Source organism: Accipiter gentilis, unplaced genomic scaffold, assembly GCF_929443795.1.
Source record: "Accipiter gentilis unplaced genomic scaffold, bAccGen1.1, whole genome shotgun sequence".
Classification (NCBI taxonomy): Eukaryota; Metazoa; Chordata; class Aves; order Accipitriformes; family Accipitridae; genus Astur; species Astur gentilis.
In genome coordinates this window covers 1-19,009 of record NW_026060888.1, presented here as the reverse complement: position 1 = coordinate 19,009, position 19,009 = coordinate 1, and the positions used below count along the sequence as shown (strand labels likewise).

General features: G+C 65.5%; 3 protein-coding genes across 3 annotated transcripts; all 3 read left to right on the top strand.

Moving 5' to 3' along the window:
- The first annotated feature begins 1,428 nt into the window (after positions 1-1,428).
- Positions 1,429-4,626, top strand: TINF2 (TERF1 interacting nuclear factor 2). The gene is made up of 8 exons (XM_049797269.1): positions 1,429-1,520; positions 2,010-2,181; positions 3,148-3,258; positions 3,328-3,429; positions 3,872-3,983; positions 4,213-4,312; positions 4,438-4,507; positions 4,591-4,626. The coding sequence occupies exons 1-6, from the start codon at positions 1,501-1,503 to the stop codon at positions 4,260-4,262; spliced, it is 567 nt and encodes a 188-aa protein (XP_049653226.1). The 5' UTR covers positions 1,429-1,500; the 3' UTR covers positions 4,263-4,312; positions 4,438-4,507; positions 4,591-4,626.
- Positions 4,627-5,677: 1,051 nt separating this feature from the next.
- On the top strand, positions 5,678-7,534 carry NEDD8 (NEDD8 ubiquitin like modifier). Its single transcript, XM_049797270.1, has 4 exons — positions 5,678-5,773; positions 5,979-6,026; positions 6,954-7,036; positions 7,287-7,534. The coding sequence occupies exons 1-4, from the start codon at positions 5,756-5,758 to the stop codon at positions 7,378-7,380; spliced, it is 243 nt and encodes an 80-aa protein (XP_049653227.1). The 5' UTR covers positions 5,678-5,755; the 3' UTR covers positions 7,381-7,534.
- A 236-nt stretch (positions 7,535-7,770) lies between these two features.
- Positions 7,771-19,009, top strand: IPO4 (importin 4). The gene is made up of 14 exons (XM_049797266.1): positions 7,771-7,839; positions 7,928-8,125; positions 8,657-8,736; positions 8,955-8,996; positions 9,608-9,848; positions 10,712-10,777; positions 11,203-11,304; positions 11,420-11,503; positions 12,422-12,587; positions 14,319-14,372; positions 15,453-15,562; positions 17,147-17,256; positions 18,706-18,833; positions 18,990-19,009. Exons 1-13 carry the CDS (start codon positions 7,771-7,773, stop codon positions 18,713-18,715), a joined length of 1,332 nt encoding a protein of 443 aa, XP_049653223.1. The 3' UTR covers positions 18,716-18,833; positions 18,990-19,009.

Genomic DNA, 19,009 nt, shown 5'->3' with positions numbered 1-19,009 from the left:
ACTGGGAAGGCGTGGAGGGGGTACTGGGGGCACTGGGAGGAGGACTGGGAGCACTGGGAGCACATTTGGGCTCTACTGGGAGCACTGGGAAGGCGTGGAGGGGGTACTGGGGGCACTGGGAGGATGACTGGGAGCACATTTGGGCTCGACTGGGAGCACTGGGAGGGTGTGGAGGGGGTACTGGGGGCACTTGGAGGATGACTGGGAGCGCTGGGAGCACATTTTGGCTTGACTGGGAGCACTGGGAGGGCGTGGAGGGGGTACTGGGGGCACTGGGAGGAGGACTGGGAGCACTGGGAGCACATTTGGGCTCGACTGGGAGCACTGGGAAGGCGTGGAGGGGGTACTGGGAGCACTGGGAAGGCGTGGAGGGGGTACTGGGGGCACTGGGAGGATGACTGGGAGCACTGGGAGCACATTTGGGCTCGACTGGGAGCACTGGGAAGGCGTGGAGGGGGTACTGGGAGCACTGGGAAGGCGTGGAGGGGGTACTGGGGGCACTGGGAGGATGACTGGGAGCACTGGGAGCACATTTGGGCTCGACTGGGAGCACATTTGGGCTCGACTGGGAGCACTGGGAAGGCGTGGAGGGGGTACTGGGAGCACTGGGAAGGCGTGGAGGGGGTACTGGGGGCACTGGGAGGATGACTGGGAGCACATTTGGGCTCGACTGGGAGCACTGGGAGGGCGTGGAGGGGGTACTGGGGGCACTGGGAGAGGGACTGGGAGCACTGGGAAGGCGTGGAGCAGGGACTGGGAGGACTTGGGCTCGACTGGGAGCACTGGGAGGGGTTACTGGGGGCAGCGGGGGTGGACTGGGAGCGCTGGGCCCAGGTTTGGGGGTCACTGGGAACACTGGGAGCGGGTTTGGGCCGTACTGGGAGCACTGGGAGGTGTTACTGGGAGCACTGGGAGCGGGTTTGGGCTGTACTGGGAGCACTGGGAGGGGTTACTGGGAGCACTGGGAGCGGGTTTGGGCTGTACTGGGAGCACTGGGAGCAGGTTCGGGGGTCACTGGGAGCACTGGGAGCGCCCTGCCCCCGCCCCTCCCCCCCTTTCCCCTCTTTCGCCCCAAATGACGTCATCGAGCCTCCGCCCCCCCGCCTCACGTGACGTCACGCCCACCCTTCCCCGCCCCCCTCCCTCCACCTCATCAATAAAGCTCCGTGACGTAAAAAGCCCGGCTCCGTGACGTCACGGCGAAGGGGAGGGGGGGGCGCGGGGCCGCGCGCGCGCGGGGGGTGGTGCGGCGGGGGCGGGAAGAGGCGGGGCATGGCGGGGGAAGTGACGTCACACGAGGGCGGGGAGAGCGCGTGGCGATTGGTCGCGGCGGCGGCGGCCGAGTCCCGGGGGGGGGCGGGGCCAGGAAGAGCGGCTCGGCGGCGCGCTGACGTCACTTCCGCCGCGGCGCCCACGCGGAGCCGACGCCGCCGTCCCGGTGCCGCCCGGTGCCGCCGCGTTGCCCCCGCTGCCGGAAGTGACGAACGCGCCTCACGCGACATGGGCGGAAGTGACGTCAGGTGAGCGGCGCGGGGGCGGGGGGGGGAGGAGGAGGGAGAGCGGGCGGGGCGGCGCTTCGGGATTGGGGAGGGGGCGTGGCCGAGTCGGTGGGCGGGGCCTGGAAGAGGGGCGGGGTCACGAAGCCGGGGGCGGGGCTTGAGGGCGGGGCGAGGCTTGTGGGGCGTGTCTCCAGGCGTGGGGGCGGGCTCTGCCTGGCGGGGGCGGGGCCGAGTTGGTGGGCGTGGCCTGGAAGAAGGGTGGGGTGGGGCTGGGGGCGGGGCCACGAAGCCGGGGCGGGGCATGTCTCCAGGCGTGGGGGCGGGCGCTGTCTGGCGGGGGCGAGGCCGAGTTGGTGGGCGGGGCCTGCATGAGGGGTGGGATGGGGGCGTGACTCCACGGTGGGCGTGTCTCCAGGCGGGCGGGGGGCGTGTCTCCAGCCCCGTGGGCGGGCTCTTCCCACCGGGGTGGGCGGAGCCCCGTCAGTGACCCCGCCCCCTGTCCGCCCCCAGCCCGGGCGTGTCCCTGCGGCTGGCGCTGGCGGGGGCGTGGCACGTGGTGCGCGGGCGGAGCCTGGTGCAGTTCCCGCGGGTGCTGGGGCTGCTGGAGGCCGTGGGGCGGGCGGCCCCCGCCGCCGTCCGCTTCCGACACGGCGTCCGACTGCGCCTGGGCCTCCAGGCTGCCGTGAGTAGGCAACGAAACCCCGCCCCTGCCCGGCCGCCGCCCTCCCGAGATGGCCGCCGCCCCGCCCGCCTCCCCCGGCGCCTCCCAAGATGGCCGCCGCCCCGCCAACCTCCTGTCCACACCTCCCAAGATGGCCGCCAGTCCCGCCTACCTCCCTCCGCGCCGCCCAAGATGGCTGCCAGCCCCGCCCACCTCCCCTCTGCACCTCCCGAGATGGCCGCCACCACACCCAACTTCCCTCCGCACCTCCCAAGACGGCTGGCAGCCCCGCCTACCTCCCCTCCGCACCCCCCCAAGATGGCCACCGCCACGCCCCACCTCCCAAGATTGGCCAGTGACCCACCCACCTCCCCTCTACACCTCCCAAGATGGCCACCAGCCCCACCCGCCTCCCCTCCACACCCCCTAAGATGGCCGCCAGCCCCACCTACCTCCCTCCGCGCCGCCCAAGATGGCTGCCCGCCCCGCCCACCTCCCCTCTGCACCTCCCAAGATGGCTGCCGCCACACCCAACTTCCCTCTGCACCTCCCAAGATAGCCACCAGCCCCGCCTAACTCCCTCTGCTCCACCCAAGATGGCTGCCAGCCCCGCCCACATCCCCATCACACCCCCTAAGATGGCCGCCAGCCCCACCCACCTCCCTCCGCGCCGCCCAAGATGGCCGCCAGCCCCACCCACCTCCCCTCCGCACCCCCAAGATGGCCGCCACCCACCGCCCCGCCCACCAAAACGGCCACCAAGCTCCACCCACCCCTCTTCCCATCATGCCCCGGGACCAGGCGGCCATCTTCCCCGGGTTCCCCACGGCGGCGGCCATCTTGCCAGGCCCGGCGGCCATCTTCCCCTGACGCCCTGCGGCCGTCCTCCCCAACTTCCCCGTAGCGGCGGCCATCTTGCCATCTTCCCCCGCTCCCGGCAGCCATGTCGTCATCCTCCCCGCCCCCGGCGGCCATCTTGCCCCGCAGGTGGTGGTGCAGATGCTGCAGGAGGCCCAGCCCGACGGGAAGATCTTCGACGCCGTCGATTCCTTCTTCCCCGAGGGAGACGCCGCGCCGGCGGCCGGCCACGCCCAGGCCGTGAGTAACAGGGGCGTGGGGAGGGGCGGGGACCCCGCCCTCGCGCCCCGCCCTGACCCCGCCCTCCAGACCCCCCAGGAGCTGGCGATGGTGGCGGAGGCGCAGGAGAGTTTCCGCGACTTGGTGCTGGCGCTGCTGGCGGACCGCGGGCGCCGGGCGGCTTACCTGCAGGTACCTTCTCCCAGGAGCTCCCAGTGCCTCCCAGTTCCTCCCAGTGCCTCCCAGTAGCTCCCCAGTGCCCTCCCAGTAGCTCCCCAGTGCCTCCCAGTTGCCCCTGGGTATCTCCCAGTCCCTCCCGCTGACGGCCCGTTCCACCCAGCGCCTTCCCAGTGGCCTCCCAGTTGCTCCCCAGTCCCTCCCGCTTCCCACACCCCCCCCCCCAGTTTGCCCAGAGCGTCCTCCCATTATATCCCAGTGCCTCCCAGTTCCCACCCGAGCCCCTCCCAGTAGCTCCCCAGCGCCCCGGGGGTCCGCCACGGGACGTCCCGGTTTATCCCAGTAACCCCCAGAAGCCTCCTAGGGACGCCTCAACCCCCCCAGTCCCTCCCGATGGGTCCCCGGGGGTCGCTCCCAGTGCCTCCCAGTTCCTCCCAGTGCCTCCCAGTATCCCCAGGGCCCGGCGAGGCAGGAGTACGGGGAGCCGTTCCTGGAGGCGCTCGAGCACCTTTTCTACGAATACCTGCAGCGGGTGGAGAGCGCCCTGCCCCCCCCCCGACCTGCGGCAGGTGGGCGGGGTCGGGGGGTGGGGCCTCGGGGGGTGGGGCCTGCGGAGGGGGAGGGGCTTCCGAGGGAGGTGGGGCCTTAGGGAAAGGGCTTAAGGGGGCGATGGTGAATGGGAGGGGCGTCAAAGAGGGTGGGGCTTATGGAGGAGGGCGGGGTGTTGCCCTATGGTGAAGGGGGTGGGGCCTTGTCTCGGTCCCGCCCCCCCGGACCCCGCCCCATTCCCCCTTTCAGCTTCAAAAGGCGGTGTGGAGGCACGCCCCTCCCGGACTCCGCCCCTCTAACCTGCCAATCCTGAGCCGGTATTTGGCGGACATGGGCCACGCCCACTGTGGTAGGTGGGGTTTGGCGCGAGGGGCGGGGCTTAACGAAAGGGGATGGGGCTAAGGACAAGGGGTGTGGCTTTGGGTGGAGGGTGTGGAGCCAGAAGCCCCGCCTAACTCGAAGCCCCGCCCCCAGGTCCTGTGCCCCGCCCCCTGACCGCCGCTGCCCAGGTGCCAGGGTCTCTCTGCCAGGACCCGCCCACCCGGTGAGGTGCCACGCCCCCCCTTTCCCCTCCCCATTAAGCTCCGCCCCCTTCCCCCTCATTGCCTCTGGCTCCACCCACTGCAGGCTGAGGTCCCGCCCAGGCCGCCGGAAGCTCCTCCCTCTCAGGGCCCCACCCTTAGGTGAGTATTGAGGGGAGGGGCCTCAAGCCCCGCCCCAGGGTGGGACCCGGGCCACGCCCTGACCCCCCCCTCCCCCCCCCCCGCAGATTTCGTCGATGACATCATCAGCGACTTGGAGGACGACAGTTACCCGCGCAGAAAGGTGGGGCGGCCGGGGGGAGGGGCCATTTAGCAGTCTGGGGGAGGGGTTAATTAATGATGGGGGGGTTAATTAGTGACAGGGGGTTAATTAGAGACCGAGGGTGGGGCAATTAGGGGAGGCGGGCGGTTTAATTCCCCTTTTTTTCCTCCAGGCCCGAGCCCTGCCCATCTCCCGCCGCGCCCCGCCCCGCCCCGGTGAGTGCCCTGCTCTTAATTACCCCCTTAATTAACCCTGATGTTAATTAACCCCCCCCCCCCCCATGCTGCCCACGGGCCACTGCCAAATAATGAGCCATAGCGATTGCCCCGCTGCCACATTGTGGGTGAGCTCCGCCCCCTTCCCCCTGTGGCTCTGCCCCCTGCCATCCCATTGGTCCGTTCAGTCCGTGCTCACACCCCATTGGGCCCCCTGAACTCCAGTGGTTCCGCCCATCCCACCTAGTGCCCTCAATGGGGCCATGCCAGGTACTGGATGGGGAGGGGGAGGGGAATGTAAAAGGGGCCAATAGGCTTCTAGGAGGGAAGGAGGTGGCCAATGGGAGCGCGGCGGGGGGAAGGGGGGGGCGAAACGCGGGGCATGGTGGGATTGGTCTCTAAAAGTTTAAATTTGGGAGAAAAAATGACATTTTTCGCCTACGACTGCCACCCTCGCCCCCCCACGGCCCCGCGGTGGTCCGCTCCGGCGGCAGGGGCGGGCCTTGCTCGCCGATGATTGGCCGCCGCGCGGCGGAGCGCCCGCCGCGTCGGCCAATAAGTCGTGGGAAAAAGGGCGGGAGGCGCGCGGAACTACAACTCCCAGCAGCCCCCGCGCGAACGGGCGCCGCCATTTTGTGTTACCGGCGGCAGCGGCGTCCCGGGGAAGGGAGGAGGGGGAACGGGACGGACGGGAGGGAAGTGACGTAGTAGGCGGGGCTCGAGGGGGGGCATTTCCGCTTCCGGGCGAGGGGAGAGGAGCCGGCTCGGCCACGATGCTGATCAAAGTGAAGGTGGGGCGGGGGGGGGACGACCGGGAACGTCCCGGGGCGGTGGGGGGGGGGGGGGGGGGGTGTAGGCCGCGCCGCGGGGGATTGTGGGATTGGGGGGTTGGGGGGGCTCTAGCGGGGCGCTGGGGGAGATTTGGGGGAGGGGGCTGCCCCGGGGCATTGTGGGATTGGGGGTTCTTACAGGGTCTCGTCTCCCCCCCCCCCCCAGACTCTGACAGGGAAAGAGATCGAGATCGACATCGAGCCCACGGACAAGGTAGGAGGCCCCGCCCCCTTCCCAGCATGCTTTTCGTTCTGCTCTGGTATCCCATGATGCTCCGCGGTGAGGCGGGGGGGGGAGGGGGGGGGGTGTCTTCTGGGGTACCCCCCCCCCGGTGATGCCCTGTGTCAGGGTTGTGTCCCACTGAGAAGGTCCTCCTGCATCCCATGATGCTCTGGGGAGGTCCTGCTGCATCCCATGATGCTCTGAGGAGGGTCTCCTGCATCCCATAATCCCCTGGGGAGGGTCTCCTGCACCCCATGATCCCTTGGGCAGGTCCTCCTCCATCCCATGATGCTCTGGGCAGGTTCTTGTGCATCCCATAAACGCTGGGGTGATCCTTCTGCATCCCATGATGCTCTGGGCAGGGTCTCCTGCATCCCATAATCCCCTGGGGAGGGTCTCCTGCATCCCATAATCCCCTGGGGAGGGTCTCCTGCATCCCACGATGCTCTGGGCATCTCCTCCTGCATCCCATAATACGCTGGGGATGTCCTCCTGCATCCCGTGATCCTTTGGGGGGATCCCCCTGTATTCCATCCCAGGATGCTCCGGGGAGGGTCTCCTGCCCCCCGTAATCCCCCGAGGAGGGTCTCGTGCACCCCCTGGTCCCCTGGGCAGGTCCTCCTGCATCCCATGATGCCCTGGGGAGGACCTTGCACATCCCATGATGCCCTGGGCAGGTCCTCCTGCATCCCATGATCCCCTGGGGCAGGTTCAACCCCACCCCGGCCGATCTTCCCCCCTCCCACCGTACCCCGGGGGCGAGATTCGGTGCCTCCGAGTGGGGGCGGGGGGGGGGGGGGGGGGGTGTGTGTGTGTCTGTGTCCCCCAGCATCCCACAATGCCCCGGGGCGGGAGGTCTCCCGGCATCCCACGATGCCGCGGGAGAGACCCCCAGCGTCCCACGATGCCTTGGGGCAGGTGGAGCGGATCAAGGAGCGGGTGGAGGAGAAGGAGGGGATCCCCCCCCAGCAGCAGCGCCTCATCTACAGCGGCAAGCAGATGTGAGGGGGGCGGGGCCTGGGGGCGGGGCTTGAAGGGGTGGGGCTCGGGCGGGGTTACAGGAGGGAGGGGTGTGGCCACGGGGAGACGGGGTGGGGCTTGCGGCAGGGCGCGTTCTACAAGGGGAGGGGCTTGCGCTGGGCGTGGGCTGCCGGGGGTGTGGCTTATATGGGTGGGGTGGGGGGAAAGAGGGGCGTGGCTTGGGAAAATGGGCGTGTCCTCTGACCCCACCCCGGTCTCCTCCCGTTGCAGGAACGACGAGAAGACGGCCGCCGACTACAAGATCCAGGGCGGCTCCGTCCTCCATCTTGTGCTCGCCCTGCGGGGGGGCGGGGCGGGGCGGTGAGGGGGCGGGGCTCGCGCCGGCCGCCACGCCTCTCCCTCAGCCCCACCCGGGAAGGGGCGGGGGGAGCCCTGCCCCGCCCTCCTGGCTCCGCCCCGCTCTGAGGTTTTCTCCCTTGCACGGCCCCCCTATTTAATAAAGGTTCTCGGTGATGTCACGCTGGTGGTCTCTGATGTCATTTGGGCGTGGAGTCCGGCGTTGCCCTTTTAAGAAGGGGGGGTGGGCCCCACCGCGCTGGCCCCGCCCCTCGGCGTCGCCCTTTTAAGAGCCAGCGGAGTTCGCCGACCAGCGAGTCTCTCAGTCCTCCGGGGCGCCCAGAAGGGCTTTCGGCCCCGCCCCCTCCCGCCGCTCTGTCGCGTGTCTTCCGCCTCCTCTTCCCTTCTCGCTCACAAAATGGCGGCGCCCGACCTGGAGCGGCTCCTGGCGGAGCTGCTGGAACCGGACAGCGACGTCATCCGCCGGGTAACGGACCCCAGCCCTGGGGGGCGGGGGGGGGGGGGGTAAAAGGAACGGCGGGGACCCCCCCTCGCTGACCACCAGCCCCCCGCAGGCCACCGCCCGCCTCCGCGAAGCCTTCGCAGACCCCCAGACCCCCGCCCGCCTCGGCCTCCTCCTCAGCGCCGCCCCCCGGCCGCAGGTCCGGCCCTCGGCGGACTGGGAGGGCTCTGGGCTGGACTGGGAGGCACTGGGAGAACCGTATGGCGAACTGGGAGGGCTCTGGGCTGGACTGGGGGGCACTGGGAGAACCGTATGGCAGACTGGGAGGGCTCTGGGCTGGACTGGGGGGCACTGGGAGAACCGTATGGCGGACTGGGAGGGCTCTGGGTTCTATTGGGGAGCTCTGGGGGGTTTTTGGGCCATACTGGCAGACGCTAAACCATACTGGGAGAAACTGGGAGAGTTATACCTATACAGGGGGTTCGTAAGTTATACTGGAGGCGTCTTAAGTGATACTGGGATGGATTGGGATCGTAATGGGAAGTACCGGTAGGAGCGTTGTATGTACTGAAAAGTTCTGCACTGTACTGGTTCATACTGGGAGAACCCTGGAACAGCCTGCCGGGCTTGGGGGGGGTAGTTTGGAGACCCTGCATTCCCCCCCCACCCTTACTGGTCCATACTGGTCTTTACTGGTGCGCAGCCGGAGGTGACAGTGGTGGCAGAGGCAGCTCTGGGATGGGACCCGGGGGTCCGGCCCCCCACCCCCCTTCCACGATGCTCCTCGCCGGTTTTGGGGTTCCCCTGACCCCCCCCATTGCCATTCCCCCCCCCCCCCCAGGTCCGGCAATTGGCCGCCGTTCTCCTGCGCCGGCGGCTCCTGGGGGGCTGGAAGCGGCTGGACCCGGCCCTGCGGCAGAGGTGGGGCTGGGGGCGGGGCTAGCGGATGCCACGCCCCCTTTCCAGCACAGGGCGGGGCCCCAATGCCAAACCCCCACGGGCAGAAATGGGAAGGGGGCGTGGCTAGCTGTCAAAAAGGGGCGGGCATACTCTTTGCCACACCCTCTATTTCAGTGGGGGGGGGCCGGGGCTCTGTGGCAGAGTGGGCGGGGCTAACACCTGCCCCGCCCCCCCCGCAGGCTCCCCTCCCTCTTGGCCCAGGCCCTGGAGCAGGAGACTGAGTGAGTGCGGCGGTTTCGGGGCTCCCCCCTCCCCAGATCCCGGCGGTTTCGGGGAACCCCAGCCTGGCGGTTTCAAGCCCCCCCCCCCCCCCCAAATCCTTATGTCGGTGTCTCGTCCCCCCTCCCCCCGACGCAGGCACGCGGTGACGGTGGCCCTGGCCCAACTGGGGGCCCTGGTGCTGCGCCGGGGGGGGCTCAGCGCCTGGGGACCCCTCGGGACCTGGGTGCAGGAGGCGGCCCGTGACCCCCACCCCCCCCCGCCAGGAGGTAAGGGTGCTGTCGAGGACCCCCCCCCCCCCCCCCCCCGCCGTGTCTCATTCCCCCTCCCCTGATCACCACGTGGTGGTTTCGAGGCTCCCTGCGCCCCATTTTAACCCTCCCCCCCCTCCAAATTGACCCAAAAACACAGAAGGGGCAATTTGGAGGGAGGGGGCAATTAATCTGATCACCGGGGGGTGGTTTCGAGGCTCCCCACGCCCCATTGTAAACCTTAAAACCCCCCAAATTGACCCAAAGACACAGAAGGGGCAATTCGGAGGGAGGGGGGCAATTAATGGTGGTGGTTTTGAGGCCCCCCCATGTGCTGTTTACTCCCCCTGTGGACCCCCAAGGGTCGGTTTCGAGGTTCCCCACACCCTATTTTGCCCCCCCCCCCCCCCCCCCCCCCCCCAGGCGGCCCTGCTGGTGCTGAGCGCGGCGTTGGACACGGCCCCCCAAGCCCTGGCCCCCCACGGCCCCCCCTTGGCCGCCCTGTGTCGGGGGGCCCTCGCTCCCGGGGTGCCTCCCGGCCCCATGGCCTACGGCCTGCGGGCACTGGGGGGGCTGGCGGCCACGTTGGGGGACACCCAGACGGTGAGTGGGGGCGGTTTCGGAGCGCGCGTTTCCCCCCGCGGACGGCGGTTTCTAGTTTCTCCAGTAAAAAGTGATTTGGAGGTTCCCCAAAAGGATCATTTCTAGCCCTGAAAGGATCGCTTTCAGCCCCAAAAAGAGGGAGTCAGGGAGCCCAGGGCGGTGGTTTCTAGTTCCTCCACTAAAAAGTGCTTTTGAGGTTTCCTGAAAGGATCATTTCCAGCTCCGGAAGGGTCATTTCCAGCCCCAGAAAGAGGGTTTCAGGGAACCCCAGAGTGGCGGTTTTTAGTTCCTCTGCTAAAAAGTGGTTTTGAGGTTTCCCGAAAGGGTCGTTTCCAGCCCCGAAAGGGTCATTTCCAGTCCCAAAAGGATCATTTCCAGCCCCAAAAAGAGGGTTTCAAGGAGCCCCAGGGCGGCGGTTTCGTTCACCCCAAAATGGTGGGTTTAGGGCTTCGCGAAATGGCAGTTTCCAGCCCCAAAATGGGTCCCCTCAAAGCAGCAGTTTTGGGGAATCCCGGAACAAAGGGTTTGGGGGTCCCAAAACGGTGGTTTCCAGGCTCCCCCAAAGCGACGGTTTTTGCGCTTGTCCAAAACGATGCTTTTATGACGCGAACGTTAGGTTTTGGCGCTCCCCAAAATAGCAGTTTCACACCCCAAAATGCCGGTCGCGTGGCTCCCCGCAGCGGTTCCTGAACCCTCGTCTCAGTGGCCGTTTTTAAGGCCAAAACCGGCCATTTCGAGACTCGGGAAGATCCGTTTCGGGCCCGGGAGGGTTTTGGGGTGCCCTGTGGCGGTTTCGGGGCCCCCCCGATGGTTTCAGGGCCCCCCCAAAATGGATTTTTTTTGCTGTTTTTTCCTTCTTTCAGGAGCTGCTGCGGTCGCTGCTCCCCGACATCCTGACGGCCCTGAAGACGCTGCTCGACGCCGACGAGGTGAATTGGGGGGGGACGGCGGGACACCGGGTTATTTTGGGGGTCTCTCGGCCATTTTGGGGGTCTCGGCCATTTGGGGACGATCTGGAGCCATTCTGGGGGGGCCTTGGGCCAGCTCAGGGCACCCCTAAAAGATTCCAGGGTCCTTTTGGGCAGTTTCAAGGTTCCTCGGAGGTTCCCAGGACTAGTTTTGGGGGGGCTTGGGGACAATTTGGGGTGTTTTGGGCCCCCCCCTGGGCCATTTTGGGGTATTTTGGGCCCCCCCCGGGCCATTTTGGGGTGTTTTGAGGCACCTTGGTGGTGTTGGGGGTATCCTAGCGCCGTTTCTGGGGTGCCCTAGGGTGCTTTAAGGGCAGATTTGGGGGCACTCTTGGTGGTTTTGGGGACCCCCCCTAAAATTTGGGGTTTCCCCCCCCCCCACCCAGGACCGGGGGGCGGAGGCCCTGGAGGTGCTGGACGAGTTCGTGGAGGCCGACCCCGCCGCCGTGACCCCTCACCTTCGACCTCTGCTTGATTTTTGCCTTCAGGTAACCCTTGGGGGGGTCCCGTGGGTGCCGGGGGGGGGGGAACCGGGGGGTCCCGTGGGCGCCTGGGGGGGCACCCAGGCGCTCGAGGGACCCAGGCGTCCGTGCGGGCCGGCAGGTCGGGGGGGACGAGTCGCGGGGCGACGCCGTGCGGGTGAGGGCTTTGGCCACCGTCACCTTCCTCGCCCAGAAACGCCCCAAGGTGAGCTGGGAGGGCACTGGGGTGGACTGGGAGGCGCTGGGAGGGCACTGGGAGGCACTGGGAGGTCGCTGGGGTGGACTGGGAGGCGCTGGGAGGGCACTGGGGTGGACTGGGAGGCGCTGGGAGGGCACTGGGAGGACACTGCGGTGAACTGGGAGGGTGCTGGGGTGTATTGGGAGGCGCTGGGAGGGTGCTGGGGTGTATTGGGAGGCGCTGGGAGGGCACTGGGAGGCACTGGGAGGACACTGGGGTGAACTGGGAGGGTGCTGGGGTGTATTGGGAGGCGCTGGGAGGGCGCTGGGGTGGACTGGGAGGCGCTGGGAGGGCGCTGGGGTGGACTGGGAGGCGCTGGGAGGGCACTGGGGTGGACTGGGAGGCGCTGGAAGGGCGCTGGGAGGAACTGGGAGGGCGCTGGGGTGGACTGGGAGGCACTGGGAGGGCGCTGGGGTGAACTGGGAGGTGCTGGGAGGACACTGGGGTGGACTGGGAGGGTGCTGGGGTGTATTGGGAGGCGCTGGGAGGGTGCTGGGGTGTATTGGGAGGCGCTGGGAGGGCGCTGGGGTGAACTGGGAGGGTGCTGGGGTGGACTGGGAGGCACTGGGAGGGCGCTGGGGTGGACTGGGAGGGCGCTGGGGTGGACTGGGAGGGCGCTGGGGTGAACTGGGAGGGTGCTGGGGTGGACTGGGAGGCACTGGGAGGGCGCTGGGGTGGACTGGGAGGCGCTGGGAGGACACTGGGGTGGACTGGGAGGGTGCTGGGGTGAACTGGGAGATGCTGGGAGGGCGCTGGGCCATGCTGGGCGGTGCTGGGAGGTGACTGGGATCTACTGGGGGGGCACGGGGCGGTGCTGGGTGGCACTGGGAGGTGTCCGGCACATACTGGGAAGGCCCCGAGCCTTACTGGGCCGTACTGGTGCAGGCGCTGCTGCGGGGGGGGCTGCTGGCCCCCGTCCTGGGGGGGCTCCTGACCCCCCTCTGCGCCGACCCCCCCCCCCGGGCGCCCCGACCCCGAGGAGGAGGAGGAGGAGGAGGGGGGGGACGACGAAGGCCGGGGGGGGCCCAGCCCCCGACACGCCGCCGCCCAGGTCAGCACGGGGGGGGGGCAGGTTTGGGGGGGGGGGGGGGGTCCTTGTTTGGGGGAGATTTTCCCCAATTTTGGACAGTTTTTCCTTTGCGGGGCGGATTTTTTTTCCCATTTTTGGAGTGTTTTGTCCAATTTGAGGGGATTTCCCCCCAGTTTCCCTTCATTTCCCCCCACTTTCCTTTCATTTCCCCCCAGTTTCCTTTCATTTCCCCCCAGTTTCCCTTCATTTCCCCCCAGTTTCCCTTCATTTCCCCCCAATTTCCTTTCATTTCCCCCCACTTTCCTTTCATTTCCTCCCAGTTTCCTTTCATTTCCCCCCAATTTCCTTTCATTTCCCCCCACTTTCCTTTCATTTCCTCCCAATTTCCCTTCATTTCCTCCCAGTTTCCCTTCATTTCCCCCCAGTTTCCCTTCATTTCCCCCCAGTTTCCTTTCATTTCCCCCCAATTTCCTTTCATTTCCCCCCAGTTTCCTTTCATTTCCCCCCAGTTTCCTTTCATTTCCCCCCAGTTTCCTTTCATTTCCCCCCAGTTTCCTTTCATTTCCTTCCAGTTTCCTTTCATTTCCCCCCAGTTTCCTTTCATTTCCCCCCAGTTTCCTTTCATTTCCCCCCATATAGGGGGAACATTTTCCCAAGTTGTTTTTTTTTTCTCCTTTTTTGGGTGTGTGAGGTTGTGTACATTTTTGGGGGAGATTCTCCCCAATTTTGGACATTTTTTCCTTTGCGGGGGGGATTTTTTTCCCATTTTTGGAGTGTTTTGTCCAATTGGAGGGGATTTCCCCCCAATTTCCTTCCATTTTCCCCCCAATTTCCTTCCATTTTCCCCCATATTGGGGGAACGTTTTCCCAATTTGGTTTTTTCCCCCCCATTTTTGCAGGGGGGTGGGGGTGGGGGGGTGTCCCTTTTTGGGGGAGATTTTCCCCAATTTTGGACATTTTTTGCTTTGGGGCGGATTTTTTCCTATTATGGAGTATTTTCCCCCAATTTCTTTTCATTTTCCCCCAATTTCTTTTCATTTTCCCCCAATTTCCTTCCATTTTCCCCCATTTTGGGGGAGCTTTTGGTGATATGAGGGGTTTTTCCCATTTTTGCTTGGGGGGGGGTGTTGCATTTTGGGGAGATTTTCCCCAATTTTGGACACTTTTTCCTTTGGGTGGGGGATCTTTTCCCATTTCAGGATTATTTTGCCCAATTTGAGGGGATTTCCCCCCAATTTCCTTTCACTTCCCCCCAATTTCCTTTCACTTCCCCCCAATTTCCTTTCACTTCCCTCCAATTTCCTTTCACTTCCCCCAATTTCCTTTCATTTCCCCCCATTTTGGGGGCCATTTTCCCAATTTGGGGGGGTTTCCCCCAATTTTTTTTTGGGGGGGTGCTTTTTTGGGGGGGACAATTTCTGTATTTTGGGGCCTCGTTTGACTTTTAGGAGCATTTTTTCATTTTGAGGAGATATTTTTTTGGGGGGGTGGATCTTTTGGGGGGGGGTGTCTATTTTGGGGGCATTTCCCCATTTTTGGAGATTATTTTTTATTTGGGGGGGGGCTCATTGCCCCAGTTTGGGGGGATTTCCTTGGGTTTTGGGGCTCTCTGGGAGGGAGCACCCTAATTTTGGGTTTATTCCCACAGTTTTAGGGGTTTCTTATTTTTGGGGGGGTATCCCTGGTTTTGGGGGGGTCCCTGGGGGCTTCAAGGTCCCCCTGACCCCCCCCCCCCCCCCAAATTTCCCTCAGGCCCTGGATGCTCTGGCCGTGGGGCTGCCCCCCGAAAAACTCCTCCAGCAGCTGGTGAGGTTTGGGGGGGTCCCTGGGGGGATTTGGGGACCCCATGGGGTCCCTGGGGGGGGTCCCTGGGGGGATTTGGGGGTTTTGAGGGGTCCCTGGGAGGTTTTGGGGTCCCTGGGGGGGTTTGGGCTCCCCTTGGGGTCCCTGGGGGGGTTGGGGGGTCCTTGGGAGGTTTTGGGGTCCCTGGGATGGTTTTGGGGTCCCCATGGGGTCCCTGGGGGGGTTTAGGGGAGTCCCTGGGGAGGTTATGGGGGGGGTCCCTGGGAGGTTGTGGGGTCCCCATGGGGTCCCTGGGGGGGTTTAGGGGAGTCCCTGGGAGGTTTTGGGGTCCCCATGGGGTCCCTGGGGGGTTTAAAGGGGGTCCCTGAGAGGTTTTGGGGTCCCTGGGGGGATTTGGGGTCTCTGGGGCAGTGTGGGGCGGGTCCCTGGGAAGTTTTGGGGTCCCCATGGGGTCATTGGGGGGGGGTCCCTCAGAGGTTTTGGGGGTTTTGAGGGGTCCCTGGGGGGGTTTTGGGGTCCCTGGGAGGTTTTGGGGTCCCCATGGGGTCATTGGGGGGGGGTCCCTCAGAGGTTTTGGGGGTTTTGGGGTCCCTGGGGGGGTTTTGGGGTCCCCATGGGGTTCCTGGGTGGTTTTGGGGGGATCCCTGGAAGGTTTTGGGGGGGGTCCCTGGGAGGTTTTGGGGTCCCCTTGGGGTCCTTGGTGGGGGGGTTGGGGGGTCCTTGGGAGGTTTTGGGGTCCCTGGGATGGTTTTGGGGTCCCCATGGGGTCCCTGGGGGGGTTTGGGGCATCCCTGGGAGGTTTTGGGGTCTCTGGGGAGGGGTTGGGGTCCCTGGTGGGGGGGGGCAGGGCCCTGAGAGGTTTTGGGGTCCCCATGGGGTCCCTGAGGGGGTTTAGGGGAGTCCCTGGGATATTTGGGGGGGGGGGGGGGGTCCCTGGACTATTTGGGGGTCCCTGTATGTGTGTGTGAGTTTGGGGTTCGATGGGGGGGGTTCCCTGCGGGCTCTGGAGTCCCGTTTCGGGGTACCCCCCTATTTTGGGGGGTCCCTGAACCCCTTTTGTCTTGTGTCCCCCCCCCCCCCCAGCTGCCGCTGCTGGAGGCGGGTTGGGGGAGCCCCCGGGCGGGCGCCCGCAAGGGGGGGCTGCTGGCGCTGGGGGCGCTGGCGGGGGGGTGCGGGGAGCCCCTGCGGCGGAGGTGCGCCCCCCCCAAATTTGGGGGGGGCTAAGGGGGTTTGGGGGGGGATTTGGGGGGGTTTAAGGGGGATTTGGGGGGATTTTGGGGGGATATGGGGGGGGTTTAAGGGGATTTTGGGGGGATTTGGGGGATTTGGGGGGGATTTGGGGGGGTTTAAGGGGATTTGGGGGGATTTTGGGGGGATATGGGGGGGTTTAAGGGGATTTTGGGGGGATTTGGGGGGGTTTTGGGGGGATTTGGGGGGGTTAAGGGGATTTTGGGGGGATTTTGGGGGGGTTAAGGGGATTTTGGGGGGGATTTGGGGGGGATTTTGGGGGGTTAAGGGGATTTTGGGGGGGATTTGGGGGGGCTTAAGAGGATTTGAGGGGGTTAGGGGGATTTTGGGGGGTTTTGGGGGGGATTTTGGGGGGGTTAAGGGGATTTTGGGGGCTTTTGGGGGGGCTTAAGGGGATTTGGGGGGGTTTAAGGGGGTTTTGGGGGGATTTGGGGGGGTTTGGGGGGATTTGGGGGGGGTTCAGTGGGTTTTACGGGGGGTTTGGGGGCATTTTGGGGGCTTTTAAGGGGTTTTGGGGGGGTTTAAGGGGATTTTGGGGGGGGTTGGGGGGATTTGGGGTTTTGGGGGGGTTTAAGGGGATTTTGGGGGGTTTCGGGGGATTTTGGGGGGGTTTCGGGGGATTTTGGGGGGTTTGGGGGGATTTTGGGGGGGTTAAGGGGATTTGGGGGGGGTTGGAGGATTTGGGGGGGGATTTCGGGGGTTTTAAGGGGATTTGGGGGGGTTAGGGAGGTTTGGGGGGGGTTTTGGGGGGATTTTGGGGGCGTTAAGGGGATTTTGGGGGGGATTTGGGGAGGTTTAAGGGGATTTTGGGGGGGGTTTGGGGGAGTTGGGGGGGTTGGGGGGATTTGGGGAGGTTAGGGGGATTTTGGGGGGTTTTGGGGGGATTTGGGGGGGTTCAGTGGGTTTTATGGGGGTTTGGGGGGGATTTTGGGGGCGTTTAAGGGGTTTTGGGGGGGTTCGGGGGCATTTTGGGGGGGTTTAAGGGGATTTTGGGGGGACTTTGGGGGGGTTCAGTGGGTTTTAGGGGGTGGTTAAGAGTATTTTGGGGGGGTTGGGGTGATTTGGGGGGGTTCAGTGGGATTTGGGGGGGTTTGTGGGGGGAATTTGGGGAGCTTGGGGAAGTTGGGGGGATTTGGGGGGGATGGGGGGGATTTGGGGGGTTTTGGGGGGTTTTGGGGGGTTCAGTGGGTTTTGGGGGGGTTAAGGGGATTTGGGGGGTTTTGGGGGGTTTTGGGGGGGTTCAGTGGGTTTTGGGGGGGTTAAGGGGATTTGGGGGGTTTTGGGTGCTCTGGGGGATTTTGGGGCGTCGTGATCTTTGAGGGGGCAATTTGGGGTGGTTGGATGGTTTTTTGGGGTGATTTGGGGGCGCGTTGCCCGTTGGGGGTATTCTGGGGGGGTCGGGGGGGGTCAGCAACTTGTATTTGCCGGTATTTGGGGTTTTTTTGGGCGGGGGGGGGGGCTGGTTTTGGGGCCGTTTGGGGGGATTTGGGGTGTTTTGGGGTGCCTGACCCCCTGGGTGCCCCCCCCAGGTACCTGGAGCCGGCGCTGGGGGTGCTGCGGGGGGGGGCTGGGGGACCCCGAATCCTCCGTGCGGGGGGCGGCCGCCTTCGCCCTGCGCAGCCTGGCCGACTGCCTGCAGGTACTGGGCCGTACTGGGACGTACTGGGACGTACTGGGAGAGGCCGGGGGTGTGCTGGAGAGCACTGGGAAGGCTTTGGTTTATGCTGGGGTGCAATGGGACGCGCTGGGAGGGTGCTGGGTGATACTGGGGGGTGTTGGGTTGTACTGGGAGGGACCTGAGCCTTACTGGGAGGGCTCTGGGCTGTACTGGGAGGCACTGGGGAGGGCTGTATGCCATACTGGGAGGGCTCTGGGCTGTACTGGGAGGCACTGGGGGGCTGTACGCCATACTGGGAGGGCTCTGGGCTGTACTGGGAGGCACTGGGGAGGGCTGTATGCCATACTGGGAGGGCTCTGGGCTGTACTGGGAGGCACTGGGGGGGCTGTACGCCATACTGGGAGGGTTCTGGGCTGTACTGGGAGGCACTGGGGAGGGCTGTATGCCATACTGGGAGGGCTCTGGGCTGTACTGGGAGGCACTGGGGGGGCTGTACGCCATACTGGGAGGGCTCTGGGCTGTACTGGGGGCATAGGGAGGGCTGTATGCCATACTGGGAGGGCTCTGGGCTGTACTGGGGGCATAGGGAGGGCTGTATGCCATACTGGGAGGGCTCTGGGCTGTACTGGGAGGCACTGGGGAGGGCTGTATGCCATACTGGGAGGGCTCTGGGCTGTACTGGGGGCATAGGGAGGGCTGTATGCCATACTGGGAGGGTTCTGGGCTGTACTGGGAGGCACTGGGGGGGCTGTATGCCATACTGGGAGGGCTCTGGGCTGTACTGGGAGGCACTGGGGGGGCTGTACACCATACTGGGAGGGCTCTGGGCTGTACTGGGAGGCACTGGGGGGGCTGTACGCCATACTGGGAGGGCTCTGGGCTGTACTGGGAGGCACTGGGGAGGGCTGTACGCCATACTGGGAGGGTTCTGGGCTGTACTGGGGGGCACCGGGGGGGCTGTACGCCATACTGGGAGGGTTCTGGGCTGTACTGGGAGGCACTGGGAAGGGCTGTATGCCATACTGGGAGGGCTCTGGGCTGTACTGGGGAGCACTGGGGGGGCTGTATGCCATACTGGGAGGGCTCTGGGCTGTACTGGGAGGCACTGGGGAGGGCTGTACGCCATACTGGGAGGGCTCTGGGTTCTACTGGGGAGCTCTGGGTGGGTCTCGGGCCATACTGGGAGACGCTAAACCATACTGGGAGAAACTGGGAGGGCTATAGCTATACAGGGGGCTCTTAAGTTATACTGGGATCGTCTTAAATTATACTGGGATGGGTTTGGATCGTAATGGGAAGTACTGGTAGGAGCGTTGCTGTACTGGGAATTCCTCTGCTCTACTGGTTCATACTGGGAGAACCCTGGAACAGCCTGCCGGGCTTTGGGGGGGGGGTGGGGGGGTTAGTTTGGAGACCCTGCATTCCCCCCCCGACCCTTACTGGTCCATACTGGTCCTTACTGGTGCGCAGCCGGAGGTGAGAGCGGTGGCGGAGGCTGCGTTGCCGGCGGCGCTGGCGGCTCTGGGAGGGGACGCGGGGGTCCGGCCCCCCCCCCGCCAAGGCTTGGTACGTCCTGGAGAGTCTCCTCGAGTGTCTCGGTAGGACCCCGATATTTTTTTTTTTGGGGGGGGGAACCCCCGTATTTGGGGGGCACGGCCCCTTATTTGAGGGGGGGACCCCCCGATATTTGGGGGGAACACCCCGACGTTCGGGTGAGGACCCCGGTGTGTGTCCCCCCCCCGTCCCCCCCCCAGGAGAGGGGGTGGGTCCCTGG

Excerpts from the sequence above, each read along its gene's own strand:
- TINF2 (XM_049797269.1), top strand. The coding sequence starts at position 1,501 with ATGGGCGGAAGTGACGTCAG. Across the intron at positions 1,521-2,009 it reads ATGGGCGGAAGTGACGTCAG|CCCGGGCGTGTCCCTGCGGC; the intron begins GTGAGCGGCGCG and ends GTCCGCCCCCAG. Across the intron at positions 3,430-3,871 it reads GCCGGGCGGCTTACCTGCAG|GGCCCGGCGAGGCAGGAGTA; the intron begins GTACCTTCTCCC and ends CAGTATCCCCAG.
- NEDD8 (XM_049797270.1), top strand. Across the intron at positions 6,027-6,953 it reads ACATCGAGCCCACGGACAAG|GTGGAGCGGATCAAGGAGCG; the intron begins GTAGGAGGCCCC and ends GCCTTGGGGCAG. Across the intron at positions 7,037-7,286 it reads ATCTACAGCGGCAAGCAGAT|GAACGACGAGAAGACGGCCG; the intron begins GTGAGGGGGGCG and ends CTCCCGTTGCAG.
- IPO4 (XM_049797266.1), top strand. The coding sequence starts at position 7,771 with ATGGCGGCGCCCGACCTGGAGCGGCTCCTGGCGGAGCTGCTGGAACCG. Across the intron at positions 7,840-7,927 it reads ACAGCGACGTCATCCGCCGG|GCCACCGCCCGCCTCCGCGA; the intron begins GTAACGGACCCC and ends AGCCCCCCGCAG. Across the intron at positions 8,737-8,954 it reads GACCCGGCCCTGCGGCAGAG|GCTCCCCTCCCTCTTGGCCC; the intron begins GTGGGGCTGGGG and ends CCCCCCCCGCAG.